Genomic DNA, 14,202 nt, shown 5'->3' on the forward strand with positions numbered 1-14,202 from the left:
GGGATGGAGGAAAGGACAGAGCACTTATCTAATTTGGATGGTGCAGGACGCATATAATTAGTTGTAGTCCACAACGGGACTTGGAAGAGAGGTAAAAACACTGGCCGTGTCTTAACAGATGAACTTACTTCTTCTTCCATACAAGATAGCCATTTGAATGATAAATCATCTTTCTAGTCAATAGAAAACCAGTAATGGTTACAGATGTATTACTTAACAACTACGCTCAAATATCCTAATTGCCAAGTTGCATATCAGACATTCTGATCCACTTCAAAGTAGGGATGAGGACGTGAAAACTGATAAATCCCTCACGAGGGCAAAACACAGCCCAACACAAAGATCCATGCACTGTGCTACCGTTTTGACTTCCAGATTATAAGGTTCCAAGGAGCATGTGCAGGTACAATGTTCAGTTACAGAGATCAGGTTACTTGAAATTCCAAAAGATAATGGATCTACATGTAGATGTATTTACCAAAAAGTGAAAATGCTATTGTACTGCAGATCAATGTCTGGGATTTATTTTTACATGCCTATCACCAGGAAAAAAAAAACAACATTTTACTCAAAACATTGTTATACGAATTGATTTTGTATCAGTTTTTCCACCTGATTCTTCAGGACATTCACATCCGCTGCACAGACCTGGTACTCCATCTTCTCTTGCTGTTTCATTCTCTCTAATAAGGCTTCATGCGGCGGAGGCAACGCATTGTAGGAACTCAGTAAATAAAGCTGACTTGATGAAGCCTGGTTGATTTCTTTAATCTTTAAAGCCTGCATGATAGCAGGTGCAAACTTCGAGTAATGAGCCGTCGATGAGACAATCACTGGGCAAGTTTTGTCTTGCATTCTGTCTGCAACCACTTTTGCAACAGCAGTGTGTGGGTCCAGAATATACCCTGAAGTGTTGTAAGTGGAACGGATGGCTGCCAGACACTCTCCCTCGGAGCACCAGTCAGCGACAAAATCCTGCTGCAGTCTCTCCACCAGCATCTTCTCTATCTGGAAGTGATGCTGCTCTTCGAGCTGATTAAATAATTTTGTCATTAACTCACCGTCTTTATCAGCCATCAAGTGCAAATGTCGTTCCAGGTTTGAAGCTTTAAGAATATCGATTGCTGGTGAAAAGGTTTGTGTTAATTTTCTTTCCCTTAGATCGTAGTGTCCTGTTTTTATAAAATCGGTCAAAACGTGGTTCTGATTAGAGGCACAAATAAATTTGCGAATAGGGATTCCCATCATTTTGGCATACACTGCTGCTAAAATGTTACCGAAGTTTCCTGTGGGAATACAGACATCGACCGGGCTTCCAAAGGAAATAAATCCTTGGCTAACAAGATCAAGATATGCAGAAGCATGATAAACTACTTGGGGAAGCAGTCGGCCCCAGTTTATGGAATTAGCTGAACTTAAGACTGTTCCATATTCCATAATAAGAAAGCCAGTAAAATCAGAATCTCTAAAAATTCCTTTGACGGCTGTCTGGCAAAAATCGAAATTGGACTTGACACCCACTGCCCATCCATTTTCTTTCTGACTGCCAATTATTTGTGCTTTCTGAAAGTCACTTACACCGTTCTCAGGAAAAAATGTGGCCACAGCTATTCTTCGCTTATCATTCATACTAATACGGCTAAAACCGTTTAAGACTGCGCTCCCGGTGTCTCCGGAAGTAGCTACAAGGATCATATAGTTGCAACTTGGTGGAATACAGTGTGCAAAAAGATGAGGCATGAGCTGCAAAGACAAATCTTTAAATGACCCTGTGGGTCCGTGAAACAACTCCAGGATGAACTGGTTGCCTGAGAGGTGCCTGACGGGGGCAATTTTTGAGCAGGCAAAGTTTTCCCCATAAGCAGCCTCGATCATTTCTCCCAGTCTGGCAGCAGGTACGTCAGCGGGGTGGATACACTTTTCCAGCAGGATCTGGGCCCTTTCTATGTAGGTGGCTCCTACGAGGCTTTTCCACTCCCCACAGTTTAATTTCGGAAACTCTTTCTCAGGGACGAAGAGTCCACCATCAGAGGCTAACCCCTCGATCACTGCTTCGCTGAAGAATTTTGTGGAAACCTTCCGTTCATTGTCTTTGGGCCAAATGTGTCTCGTGGAAATGAACGTTTCTGAGTCCACATCTTGGTATCGTTTGACTGCACTGAGCACTTTATCGGCGACCTCCTCTGGGGAAGCCCCACTTTCACAGAAAACCCGGGTATCGTACCACTTCTTATAATACTGTCTTCTAAACTTCAGTAAGTCTTTCATAGGTGTTCCAGCATCCTGACCTACAATCCTGTCGATTTTCATTAATTTTAAGCGGCTGACTATATCTATCAGAGGTACATCCAGGTATACAATTATCCCATTTTTCTTCAGATGCCACATGCTAGCATCATGCATTGGATTGGACCCCGTAAGGGAAATCACACTTCCAGATGTAGAAAAGTTTAACACGGCTTTTCCTTCCTCTTCTAAAAATTGCTCGTTACCAACATCCTGTAATTTTTCAGACACACTCATATTCCAGGTTTTTTCAAGGATATCATCATCCACATCTATGACACAACAACCTAGTTTCTGACCTATTATTCTGCCTACTGTTGTTTTCCCAGCACCAGGCGGTCCCATCAGGATAATATTTTTGTCTCCAACAAGAGAGTGGGTTGAGTGCCATGACTTCCTGAATTCTGCAAGTGCAAAGGTTCTTGAAAGAAACAGCTGCACATGTTTATCCGTTCTAACATGTATACTAGAAAAACATTTCTGGGCTATTTGTTTCAGATGCGGACATCGGTTAAAGTGCAGCATTCTCTTCACTTTTCTGCCCAAGTTCACCTAAAAACTGGCTTTAGCCCTTTTCAAAACATAAAAACAAAAAAGACATTTGGTTACTAATTTCAACAAACTTAAAATCCCAAATAGGACTAAAAATAACCACGTCCATGGTACATAAACTGTTCAGAAATCTTTCATATGTATGGGATATTTTTTAAAGTATTCAAACCCAAATTCTCATGTTACATATTATCCTTTTAATAATCTTTTCAATCTCAAGCCCGAATAATCAAAACATTAAAAAATTGCAACTATAAGGCATGCTTTATTCAGAAAATGCCATATCATAGATGCTTTAAAAAAAAAAAAAAACATACAAATCAGATTAGTATTTCTTTTCCCATAATGAAAATTGTTTCTTGGTTTATAACCCATATAAACAAGGATTATTTGGAATGCTATTTACTTACAATTCATAAAAGCTGAACAATATTCTTTAATTTCTAACTTTAGTTTTACTAACATGCTGACAGACTATCATGCTACTCAGAAATTTCTCATAAAATTCACAACAGGAAAGTAGAATATTTGCTTACAAGATGCTTAAATAACTTTCCAAACTATAGGGCAAAGGCATGGCATTTTCTTTCTCATGTGCCTTTTATAAGCATACTGTAAGGGATCATCCTTTTCATATTGAAGGCCTTTTTAAAAAAATCTAAAATGAAAGGTATAATATTATGCAAATAGTTAAGAAAATTGATAACAGCAAAGTCAAAGGCTACATGTCTCTAACCTTATCTGCATGAAACTGTCACTTTTGTTTCTGTCCTCTAAACATTATCAGTGGAGACATGTAATGCAAATGCCAAACTCTACAGTGACAGCAATTAAAAAAAAAAAAAAAACCAACTCAGGAAGGTTTCTAAGGATGAGAGGAAATAATTATCCTGACCTCCAAAGAACCTCTGCAATTCCCCCATATTGCTCAAATACCTGTCTCTGGAAATGTACTCACCATTAAAACACAAACCTATGCTAGGCAAGTCAAAGTCTTCATCATACATAAAATGCAATTTAGTAACTGTTGCAATGTTCATTCAAATTGACGAAAGGAACTCCACAGACATGTAGTGGAGCTTTTCACATGTTCTGCAACTAAGCCATGTTAAATATCAGATGATATGCTCAAACACATTCTGAAAACTTTCACTGACTATCTGTGCTACTGTGTTCTATAATTAAACATTTAAACCATTTTAAAACTAACACTGAATTTAACTTACAGGTTAGATTAGAACTGTCAAGAGAAGGAGTACATTTCCTTATCTGGCTTTTCAGCTTGAATGTGCTGTGCTTAATTCCCACTGACTTGTAAACCATATGATACACAGGAACCAATCTCTGATGAAGAGTTTGTTGATGCTGAGGCAAAGTCAATCTTTGCAAAAAATGGAGTCTATAATAGAAAAATTTTCAAATTAATCATTACCGCATACAATGTTACAAAATTCCACACAGACTGTTCTATTATTAAAATATCCACCTGAAAAATTTAAAGTCTAGAGAAAGAATGAATTGACCCTTTTCATGTTTCCCCAAATCTATTATTAAAAGATTAAGATATACTGTTTTTTTAACATCTGTGTCTTATAATAGAAAAGAAATTTCATTAAACAGTACTGAAGGAGTTTCTTCCACCAAGCAATATGAAAGACAGTAATATAACCAAATAAGAGCAAATATAAAATCTCTCACAATGACACCTGAAATTTTAATTACTTAACTGGATGTTTAGTGATGAGAGAAAAATTTAAATCAGTGGACTAAAGCTATGAAATGGGTGAATTACTCTTGTAGGTTTTTTTGGTTTTTGTTTTTAAAGATTTTATTTATTTACTTGACAGAGAGAGATCACAAGTAGGCCGAGCAGCAGACAGGGAGAGGGGGAAGCAGGTTCCCTGATGAGCAGAGAGCCTGATGCGGGGCTTGATCCCAGGACCCTGAGATCATGACCTGAGCCGAAGACAGAGGCTTAACCCACTGGGCTGCCCAGGTGCCCCTCTTGTAGGTTGTTTTATCTATCTGAGTCACTACATGATTTGTATGTAATAATATTTACCATAAAAAAGCACAAAGAAAGTGTCTGCTACACACAAGTATCCCTTGTCTATTTAATTGAGTTTATAATAAATTCAAAACACATAACAAAGTGGTTGGCACATAAGAGTATTCTCATATATAGTCATATTATTGTCACTCAATGACAATGGACCAAAAACATATAAATTGAATCAGAATATCTAGACTCAAGGCTAGGTGTATTTTTTCATGATTTGGTTAGTTTATAAGCCTTCAGAAAAATATGGGTACTTACCATGATCAAGAACTGTTTTGCTATATACAGTCTAATTCCTTCCCTGTCATAAACCAAGGATCAGAGAAGTATACACTTGAACCATATCAGTAATGTCTTTTATTAAACTGTATTCTAGTATAGTACTTTAATACCAGCTAGTTGTTTTTTTTTTAAGTTTTTTTTTTATTTATTTGACAGACAGATCACAAGTAGGCAGAGAGAGAGAGGAGGAGGAGGCAGGCTCTCTGCTGAGCAGACAGCCCGATGCGGGACTCGATCCCAGGACCCTGAGATCATGACCTGAGCCGAAGGCAGAGGCTTTAACCACTGAGCCACCCAGGCGCCCCTACCAGCTAGTTTTCTTGGCGGAAGGGGAACACTTTATAAAAACCACCTGACTCACGTGCTATTCAGGAGTGTGTGCTCTTTTTCAGTTCCCAGTGCATACCTTTCTACTGTCTGTAGTAGCAATAATTGTAGTATTACCTGAATAGCTGGTTGGTTTTTCTGGACATTGAATTTTTTAACTGATCTTTTTCACTTTGTGTTGGTTGCTACAATGTTTACCATCAATTCCATTAAAAGCGGAAGACTGTAACACAAACATTACGCATTGATTGCATATCTTTTATAATCTTAGTTTTCCTTTATTTTATATGAATTAAAAATAGAAAATTATGACAGTTTAATTTAATTTAGTTTATCATTTTACAAAATCTTCCTGAAAATAGAATTCAGTTGTTAAAGGGCTATAATATGTAACAAATATTGCCATTTTTTGAGAAAAATAAAGAAGATGAATTCTACTTTAAGTAACATACTAAATTTTGTTTCATAACATTTTAGCCACGAATTAATTTTAAGGCTTCAACATCCACTGTAAGCAAACCAAAAGACAAGATGGAATAATATCTGCAGTATGTAACTTTCATCTAGAAACTAAGTCTTTACTTAGGAGGTTATACACTCAATTCCCATTATTCATGGTATTATGTTCTTTTTTTTTTTAATTTTTTTTTTTAAGGTTTTACTTATTTATTTGTCAGAGAGACAGAGAGAGTACAGGCAGGCAGAGTGGCCGGCAGAGGGAGATGCAGGCTCCCTGTGGAGCAAGGAGCCCGATGTGGGACTTGATGTGGTCCCCGATGTGGGACCCTGGGATCTTGACCTGAGCAGAAGGCAGCCGCTTAACCGACTGAGCCACCCAGGCGTCCCTTACGGTGTTATGTTCTATAAAGTCATCATGAATACTGAATTAGTGAACAGTGAATATTCCCATTACTCCTAGGGGAAATACAGGGTTAGGTTTCTGTGAGCCTCAGGTCACATTTTTTGCCAACTGATCAATACATAGGCCTGTTTTATGTGTTTCTCTTTAAAGTCATTTTATATTTTTTGTATTATATTATATTAGTAATTAACTCACCACTGAACAGCCAAGAACACTCTAACTTATGCCTGAATGAAGCTTATCTAACACAGATTCTATCTGTAAGGCATATTATAGCCTTATTACCTTAGGAACACTAGGCAGCACCTCGTCAGCAACCTAGGGGCCATTTTAAACAACAAAGCCACCAACCAGAGGCACAAAAATGTGAGAAGGGTGGCACTAACTCGAATGGGAGAAGGACACTTGTTTACAGTATCTGAGCTGAAACAGCAAGGCAGAGCACCATCCTGCTTGACCACATTTTAGAGCACACACATCAGGAGACTCATATTTTTTACCACCGTGCGTGTGTCCATGAATGAATGCACAAGTTCTGCAAGTATTAATTTGGGTTTATAAATAAAGTTTAGTGAGTAGAATTCACAAATATGGACCCTCTGAAAAGTGAGCATCAACTGCATACCATTTTCCTTTACGATTCAAAGCCCTGTTATTAAGCTTTTTCATTTACTTATATTTTAGTATGTATTTTAGTCTACTGGTCACGAATAAGCAATTTTTCCTCAGCCAAAGGACAAAGCTTTTTCAAATTAAATGGAAGTCAACCACAGGAGTCAGAAAACAAAAACAGTACTTAAAGACCAAATGTCTTGGCCATAAAGTACTCAGGTTTTACTGTATCGATGTTCTCAATTATTTTTTGCAGAGTCAAGTTCTTCATGAAAACATTTTAGTCATACGCTCTAACTCCTCAGAGGTTGGAAGATCTGCACAACTCCATTATACACTAATGCTTTTTAAATAGGTTTTCCTACTGATCACTTATAGTGGGGTTTTTTGATTCACTAACTCCAATGGATACTTTTCGACATAATAGACACTTGTCTTTCTAACAGATAAATGAAGAGGCTGTCAGTTTCACAGCAAAAATTTTAAAAAACAAAACCAGAATGTCCACATGTACAAAAGAATTCAAGTACTCTTTGGTCTCATGGTACAAAATTTAACAATTTTACTTTGGGAAGCTGATCAAAACTGAATAATGCATTCAAGAAAAAAAAAGTACAGAAATCACTTTTTAAGTCACTTTTAAATTATTTCCTATGACTGCTAATAAACTTACATTTTTAAACCAGAAATTCCTATTAATTTTCAGCAACTTATTTACAGTGATGTTTTAAGGACACCACTAGATGATTGCTAATCAAGTAAAGTCATACCTGTTATCAATGTTTACTTCCAAAATGGTCCAGAAGAATTCCATTATAAAATTACCTAGTTTCCGATTCCTCTGGGAAATTATCCAAATCCTATTTAGTCAGGATGATTTAGCATGTCACCCATTTAAAATATTTGCAACATACTATTTAAAAATTATTTCATGATGAGAACTGGCTGTGGTTCACTGAACTTCTGAAAATATTTATGCCATGATTATGCTTGTCATCCTATATTAATGCAATCTAAATTTCTCAGAAGAATGACTAAATCTAGTCCATTATCTTATGAAGATTTGCTGATATATTTTTAAAAATTCTTAAAAATGACTGTATTTTGACAGTGATATATTGTTTTCCAATACATAATAAAAAATGCAAATTTCCTAGGACATAAACTAACCAGGGGGAGGTAAAGTTCTGCTGCTCTGGACTATTAAGCAAAAATCTTCTCAACACTCCTTTTGGTCAGTCAGCTATGTGGAGAGGAACCACACACTCCAGTGTTCTGTTGTAATCAGAGGGATCTTACAATCAAAGGTAGAATTTACAAGTTTATCACTCATCTTTGCCCCTATCTTAGTATCAAAGCTGATAAAGTCTTTCTTGTTGCTGGCCTTTTGCTATTAGAGATCCTCCTAATGGTCTTGAGTATTTAATTCAAAAAACTTTTTAAGTACCCTTTTTAATTCTCTAACTTAAAAATACATTATAAAGAATATCTCTTATCAGGGTTAGTTTTCCTCCTAGTTGTCTTTTTACTATTCCTACCTAATCTCATTTTATTCATCTAAGTAAATTAGAATTAATCTGAAGCAAAAAACTCTAACTTGTACGTACAACCATTGATAGCAGGGGTCTGTGCAAACCCACAGGTCAAATCTGTGCAAAATTATAACCACCCTTTTTGTAAATTAAGTTTCATGAGAACAAAACTTTGCTTATTTGTTCATCTGTTTTGTATTGTCTTTGGCTGCTCTTGAGCCACAACAGTAGAGTTGAGCAGTTTTGACCAAAACCATTTGACCTGCAAAGGCCTAAAATATTTATTACTAAGCCCTTTACAGAAAAAGTTCATGATCTCTGTCAGTATACCAATACTAATTCCCTGTGGGCATACTGGACATAGACATTTCCTTGAACAGTACTGCCATTTTTAGGGAATTATAAAAATTAGAAATATATTTTTGTAAACATGCTTTCAAAAGGCAAGCAGAATTATACATCAAGTATCTAAGGAAAAAATTTCGTTTCTAAATGATTTAACAACTTCATCATGACTGGAAACTAAATATACCAAAGGGAGGAGATCATAAATTGGTATTTTTAAAACCACAATAAATATACTGACAACAGTGAAATTACTGTATTCAGTAACACCAGAAAGTCAAGACTAGCTGAGGTTGGTTGGGACTTACTAATTGGAGAAATCATGCTTTGCCCTTACTGGCTCTTTTAGGAACTGATTAATATGAAACGCCCCAAAATGTTTATTCTTCATGAGAAAATGTATAAGCTTTGGCCAATGACCACCCACTAGGTAAATGGTATTATCATTATGAGTCCTTAGTTCAAATCTTAGCATGTATAAAGAGAATTTTTCTCTATACATGTTAAGCAAAAACAAAATACCTCCCCCAAACATAAACTCGTCAAAAGGGAAAGGAAAATGACAAAGTGGTATATACATAAAAAAATGTTTTGAAAAGTAAGATCTGATGTGAAGACCAGAACATCATCTCCAACGTGCCACTCATCTGAAATAAAATGCTCAAAGTCTGGGATAAAAATAAATATCTTATCAACTGGGTAAGAAAAAAACTAAATTTATTCTTATTTAATGACATTGGCTAAGAGCCCCACATGGTAAGGACCCTCACATTCTGCACAGCCTTCTAAGTAGAAGCTAAAAGGTTAATGAAGCCATCCTACTGTTTTTCTCTCTCCACGGAGCACCCCGGCAGTGAGACGACCAAAGCTGTGTTGGTTTTTATCTTAAACCACCTCTATTCCCTTCGGGCAGTGGCCTCTGTAAGGCTCGTTTAGGCCAATTCCTCTTTCCCAAATATTGCCAAAATGTCTTTTAGAGACTCGGGATGGGGCAAAGGCTTCCGTATGAATTTCTTTCGGCGGCCATACGTGCATAAACAGGTACAAGGGAAGAGCAGACGGTTCAAAACGAACAAAACCGCTTCCGAGAAGGCAATTTTCAGAAAGGGACACCATAAAAATGGACCAAAATTCAGGGGTCCATTTAAGAGGTTTCTCCTAGTTTCGGCTGCTTATTTAAAAAGCCTCAAGGCCACACGTCTGTGGATAAAGAGCTAAGAGGAGGGGCCCGACCACGAGGAATACAGGGCTGGGAGCGGAGAACCGGAGAACGCGGGAGGGTGACGCGAGGAGGGCGAGGGGAGGAGGGCGACGGGAGGACCGCAGCGCGACAGGTGGACGGGGCGAACCGGGCTGACGGCGGGGGCGTGCGTGGGCGCGCACTCCCACAGGTGGCGAGCGGGGCCGCGCAGCGAGCTCCGGACAGCTTGGGGCGGAAGCAGCGGGGAAATGAGCGCAGACACGGTTGAGATGACAACGGAGCAGCGGGCGGGCAGGAACGAGGTGGGGGAAAGGCATGCGATGGGAACGGACCGTTTTCTACAGTTTACCCGTTCTCTCTCCTCAAATCACTCACCAAGAAAATCACACTGGGAAGACGGGGTAAAGGAAAGAAAATGGGGAGGAGCGTCCAGGAGCCGCCAGTGCCGCCTCAGGACGGAGGACCACACCTCAGGGGCTCACCCACGCTCACCCACAGCCCAGGACCAAAGCATTCCCTAGGCCTGACCCGCCCCCAACCCCGCTCCCCGGCCACTGCGCCTGCGTCAGTGAAGGCCTGCGCGCCAGCCGCCACACCCACGCGCCGAGCAACCCCACACCGGGCACGTGACTCTCGGTCCCCGCTCCACCTACCAGAATCCTTCGTGCTCCTCAGGCTCCTCCTCACCCGGTCCAACTCTCCAGAGTCCTCGGGTCAGGGAGGCCTCAGCGGCTCGCTCCGCCTCCCTCGGGATTGGCGCTTGCGCACAAGAGCCTTATTGTGTGACGCGTGCGTCCCAGCCGCACTTCACTTCCGTACTGTCTCTCGTGGGGCATATGTTTCTCTCCAAATATGCAGAGATAGAAACGTGCGATGTTTTTAGGAGGATGCCATTCAACTCATTATTCCCAAGGGCACAAATAAACAGTGGTTTCCATATTGAACTCCAGCAGAAAAACTGCAGGGGGAAGAGAGGAAACGTAGTTCACTGTGCGGCCTTCCAATTCCCCATAGCCTAGCAACTGTTTCCAAGGCAACCACGCCGTCAACAACGCTAAGCAACCCTGCGAGAATTAGAAGGGCTCTTTTCTTTTCTTCTCGAGAGAAAGCTGCTAAGAAGAGGTCAAAGGGGAATTAGGTGAAAGAGAGAAACCTTAGTTCTGTGAGAAGACAAAAGTAGGAAAGGAAAGGGGTAACAGTGAAGAAAGAGCGAGATATTGGTATAGTGAGAAAAAAATATTTTTAAGCGGTCATTTTGGTGGCCATGGATACAACTTGCTTTTCTGAAAGCATTTATAACCTCATACCCATTGACTGGAAGGAGCCTCCCCAGCCTCCTAGGTATGTGGGTAAGCAACGAGTATCACTTGCAACAAGAATAGGGAATAATTAGGCCATTTCAGGATTAACTGAGCATCATATGACGTTGAAAAATAACATAAATGTCTGTCTCAGTGAAGTAGTCTAGATATCAGCTTCATAAGGAAGTGGCTGCAAAATCTAGGTGTTTCACATCTCACAATTCACAGAGAGAGCCATTTTAGTTTGCTGGACACCTATTAATACAATATGTAATTGTTTTGTAATTTTCTAATTGTTCGTACATGATGTACTTTATAAAATGACGTAAAATTTCTTGTTGTTGAAAAGAAAAAATCATTTATATTATCTTCTGCTAGGATACTTGTTACTTGGTTTCAGGAGTTCGTTGTTTTATTTCTCTCTACACTACCACTTCCTCTCTAAAGGGATAGTAGTTACTTGTTTCTGAGATTATTGTCAAATATAAATTCTTATTTGTTTCTGAAGCTCAGTTTTTTGATTGGTAAAACAAAACAGAAAAGCTTTTAAGGTCTTTTCCAGATCTGATAGCTGGATAGATGGAAGAGTAGATGGGTGGAGGCCCCAAATATGTAATTGAGTTAAAATTTTTACCTAGGTATTAGGATCCCCCAATTTCCCCATTATTTCAAAAACTTAACCCCAAAGTAAATATCTCAGTTACTCTCCTGTGTAGAGGTTTAGAACTGATGTAAATCTATGGGGAGGAAAGAAGGTAACTAGTGCAAAAAATCTTATTCCTCCTAGTACTTGAAATATTTGCTGTTTTTTAACCTTCTTTTGCTGATGCAAGTCAAAACCACATTGAAAGAGCACTCGGCTAAAAAGCATGCTCTGAAATCCATTGGTTTGGGAATAATGAATAAATTTTCATTTGTTTTCTTTTCTTTTTAAAAAAATATTTTATTTATTTATTTAACAGAACGAAAGAGAGGCACAAGTAGGCAGAGAGGAGATCACAAGCAGGCAGAGAGGCAGGCAGAGAGAGGGGGAAGCAGGCTCCCCACTAAGCAGAGAGCCCGATGCAGGACTCGATCCCAGGACCCTGGAATCATGACCCAAGCTGAAGGCAGAGGTTTAACCCACTGAGCCACCCAGGAGCTCCTTGTTTTCTGATATGTAAAACGAACTAAATGATCCACATAATCTCTAAGTTTCCTTTGAGTAATTACTTGGGGTACATAACATCATCAAGTGGGCAAATCCTTCCATTTCAAGCCCGAGTATCTAGTTTTAACAAGAGTAGTACTTGTATTATTTTCCATTAGCTTCTCAAAATCGAACTGAGCATGGAAAGAGGAATGTAAAGTAAAATGTGATGGAGTTGCAGAGTTTATGAGGAGGATCCCAATTAACTATTGCTGAATGAATTTTTGGTCAAAAATTCCTGTATGTTGTACTAGATAAATCTCCTCCTTTCTATAACCACGGATAGGTTGTATTTTCTATAGAGTACTGAATTTGAATGTTAAGATATTTTATTAGATATGTGTTTTGTTCACTGGTAAATTAAAAAGGTGTGCCTTTACTATATCTAAGTAATTTTTTCAAGAAATTTCATAGGAAAAATCTTTATTCATTCGGCAAGCAATAACTGAGGCCCTGTTATGTGTATAACATTGCCCTTGGAGAATGTCTTGGGAAATGTTGGAAGTGACAGCACAAACTCCATGGTTGACTCTGAAGGAATAAGTAGGAAAAAGGAACTCAGGTGAAGGGAATAGAAGGCATCCAAATGTGGTGCCAAAGAACCCTGTCTGTTAGAGTGAGACTATCCAGGACAACCTACGCTACAACGACCCTGAAAAGGTTTTAATTTGATAATTAGGCCACCAATAAATAAAACCACCAATATATAAACTACCAATATATAAAAACAGAACATAACACATTTAACACCTTCCTCTCACCACACTATTTGCCCTGACCCAATCCCCTTACTAATAGTAAGAATTTATCATTAAAAAGAAATGTATTAACCTACAAGACTTATTTGCTTTACTGAGTTACAAATTCAGCTTCCAAAAAAGCTCACTGCAGCTCTTTGCAAGATTAGCAAGATGACTGTCCAGTTTTCACAAAGAGGTGCATCCCTCAAAAACTGACTGCATTGTGATCTCCCACACCTCAGACGTTACAGCCTCCTTGGGACACTACAGTATAAACATTAACATTTAGACTAACAATAAAATCATATATTATTGGAAACCCTAATGAGAGATGCAGATAACTAAATGAGAACTTAGGAAATGGATATATGTAATGAAAATGGGGTGAAGGGCAGCCTCTTTTAGTTGAGCTTACTGAGCTGGGACTCAGGCTATAACAGTGTTAAAGTCAATGGGAAGCCATGAATCCATTTTAAAAATTTCAGTTGCTCACGATGCATGAGATGGTTTCCAAGATACTCACCAAATTTGTCACCCTTCTATTGATGGCTCCAGTTACTTGATGTCTCCAATCATTCTGTCTTTCCCTTTTATTTAAGATAATATTCCATGTATGTACTGGACAGCCCATGGTACCATTCTCTCTTTCCTTGCAGCACAATACTTTTATTAATACACTCATTAACATTTTGACATTCATTTCCCTACCATTGCCTCACATTGAAATTTCCACATGAATTATGACTAAGGTCGGTCTCTACCGTACTATAATTAATGTAACTGATTGTTTTTAATCTAAACTCATTGTTATCTATGGACACAGTTTTGAACTTTGAGTCTTTCATATATTCTCTCAACCATCCTTCCCAGCTCTGTGACATTTGCAAATCTAGTAAGTATGTCTTTTATATCTC

General features: G+C 38.7%; 2 protein-coding genes across 5 annotated transcripts in view; one reads left to right on the plus strand and one right to left on the minus strand.

The window, feature by feature from the left end:
- On the minus strand, positions 1 to 10,751 carry THNSL1 (threonine synthase like 1). 3 transcript variants are annotated; one of them, XM_032880801.1, is made up of 4 exons: positions 10,434 to 10,622; positions 4,325 to 4,382; positions 4,065 to 4,237; positions 1 to 2,857 (listed from the first exon to the last, which is right to left on the minus strand). In XM_032880801.1, the coding sequence occupies exon 4, from the start codon at positions 2,809 to 2,811 to the stop codon at positions 580 to 582; it is 2,232 nt and encodes a 743-aa protein (XP_032736692.1). In that variant the 5' UTR covers positions 2,812 to 2,857; positions 4,065 to 4,237; positions 4,325 to 4,382; positions 10,434 to 10,622; the 3' UTR covers positions 1 to 579. The 3 variants fall into 3 exon arrangements, with proteins under 3 accessions (XP_032736692.1, XP_032736691.1, XP_032736690.1); XM_032880800.1 differs by lacking the exons at positions 4,325 to 4,382; positions 10,434 to 10,622 and adding an exon at positions 10,712 to 10,751; XM_032880799.1 differs by lacking the exon at positions 4,325 to 4,382.
- ENKUR (enkurin, TRPC channel interacting protein) overlaps positions 10,219 to 14,202 on the plus strand; it is a 26,840-nt gene continuing 22,856 nt past the window's right edge. The window contains exon 1 of one of the 2 annotated variants that reach the window (XM_032880804.1): positions 10,219 to 10,353. In XM_032880804.1, coding sequence (XP_032736695.1) covers positions 10,307 to 10,353 — 47 coding nt within the window. In that variant the 5' untranslated portion in view covers positions 10,219 to 10,306. Of the gene's footprint in view, positions 10,354 to 11,154; positions 11,400 to 14,202 lie in introns of those variants that run through there. The other variant, XM_032880802.1, reaches the window with a different exon arrangement.

The sequence above is a fragment of the Lontra canadensis genome, unplaced genomic scaffold (assembly GCF_010015895.1).
Source record: "Lontra canadensis isolate GAN:19392208 unplaced genomic scaffold, GSC_riverotter_1.0 scaffold72, whole genome shotgun sequence".
NCBI classification, from domain to species: Eukaryota; Metazoa; Chordata; class Mammalia; order Carnivora; family Mustelidae; genus Lontra; species Lontra canadensis.

Bases quoted from the DNA above. Each gene is read 5' to 3' on its own strand.
- THNSL1 (XM_032880800.1), bottom strand. From the start codon at position 2,811: ATGCTGCACTTTAACCGATGTCCGCATCTGAAACAAATAGCCCAGAAA.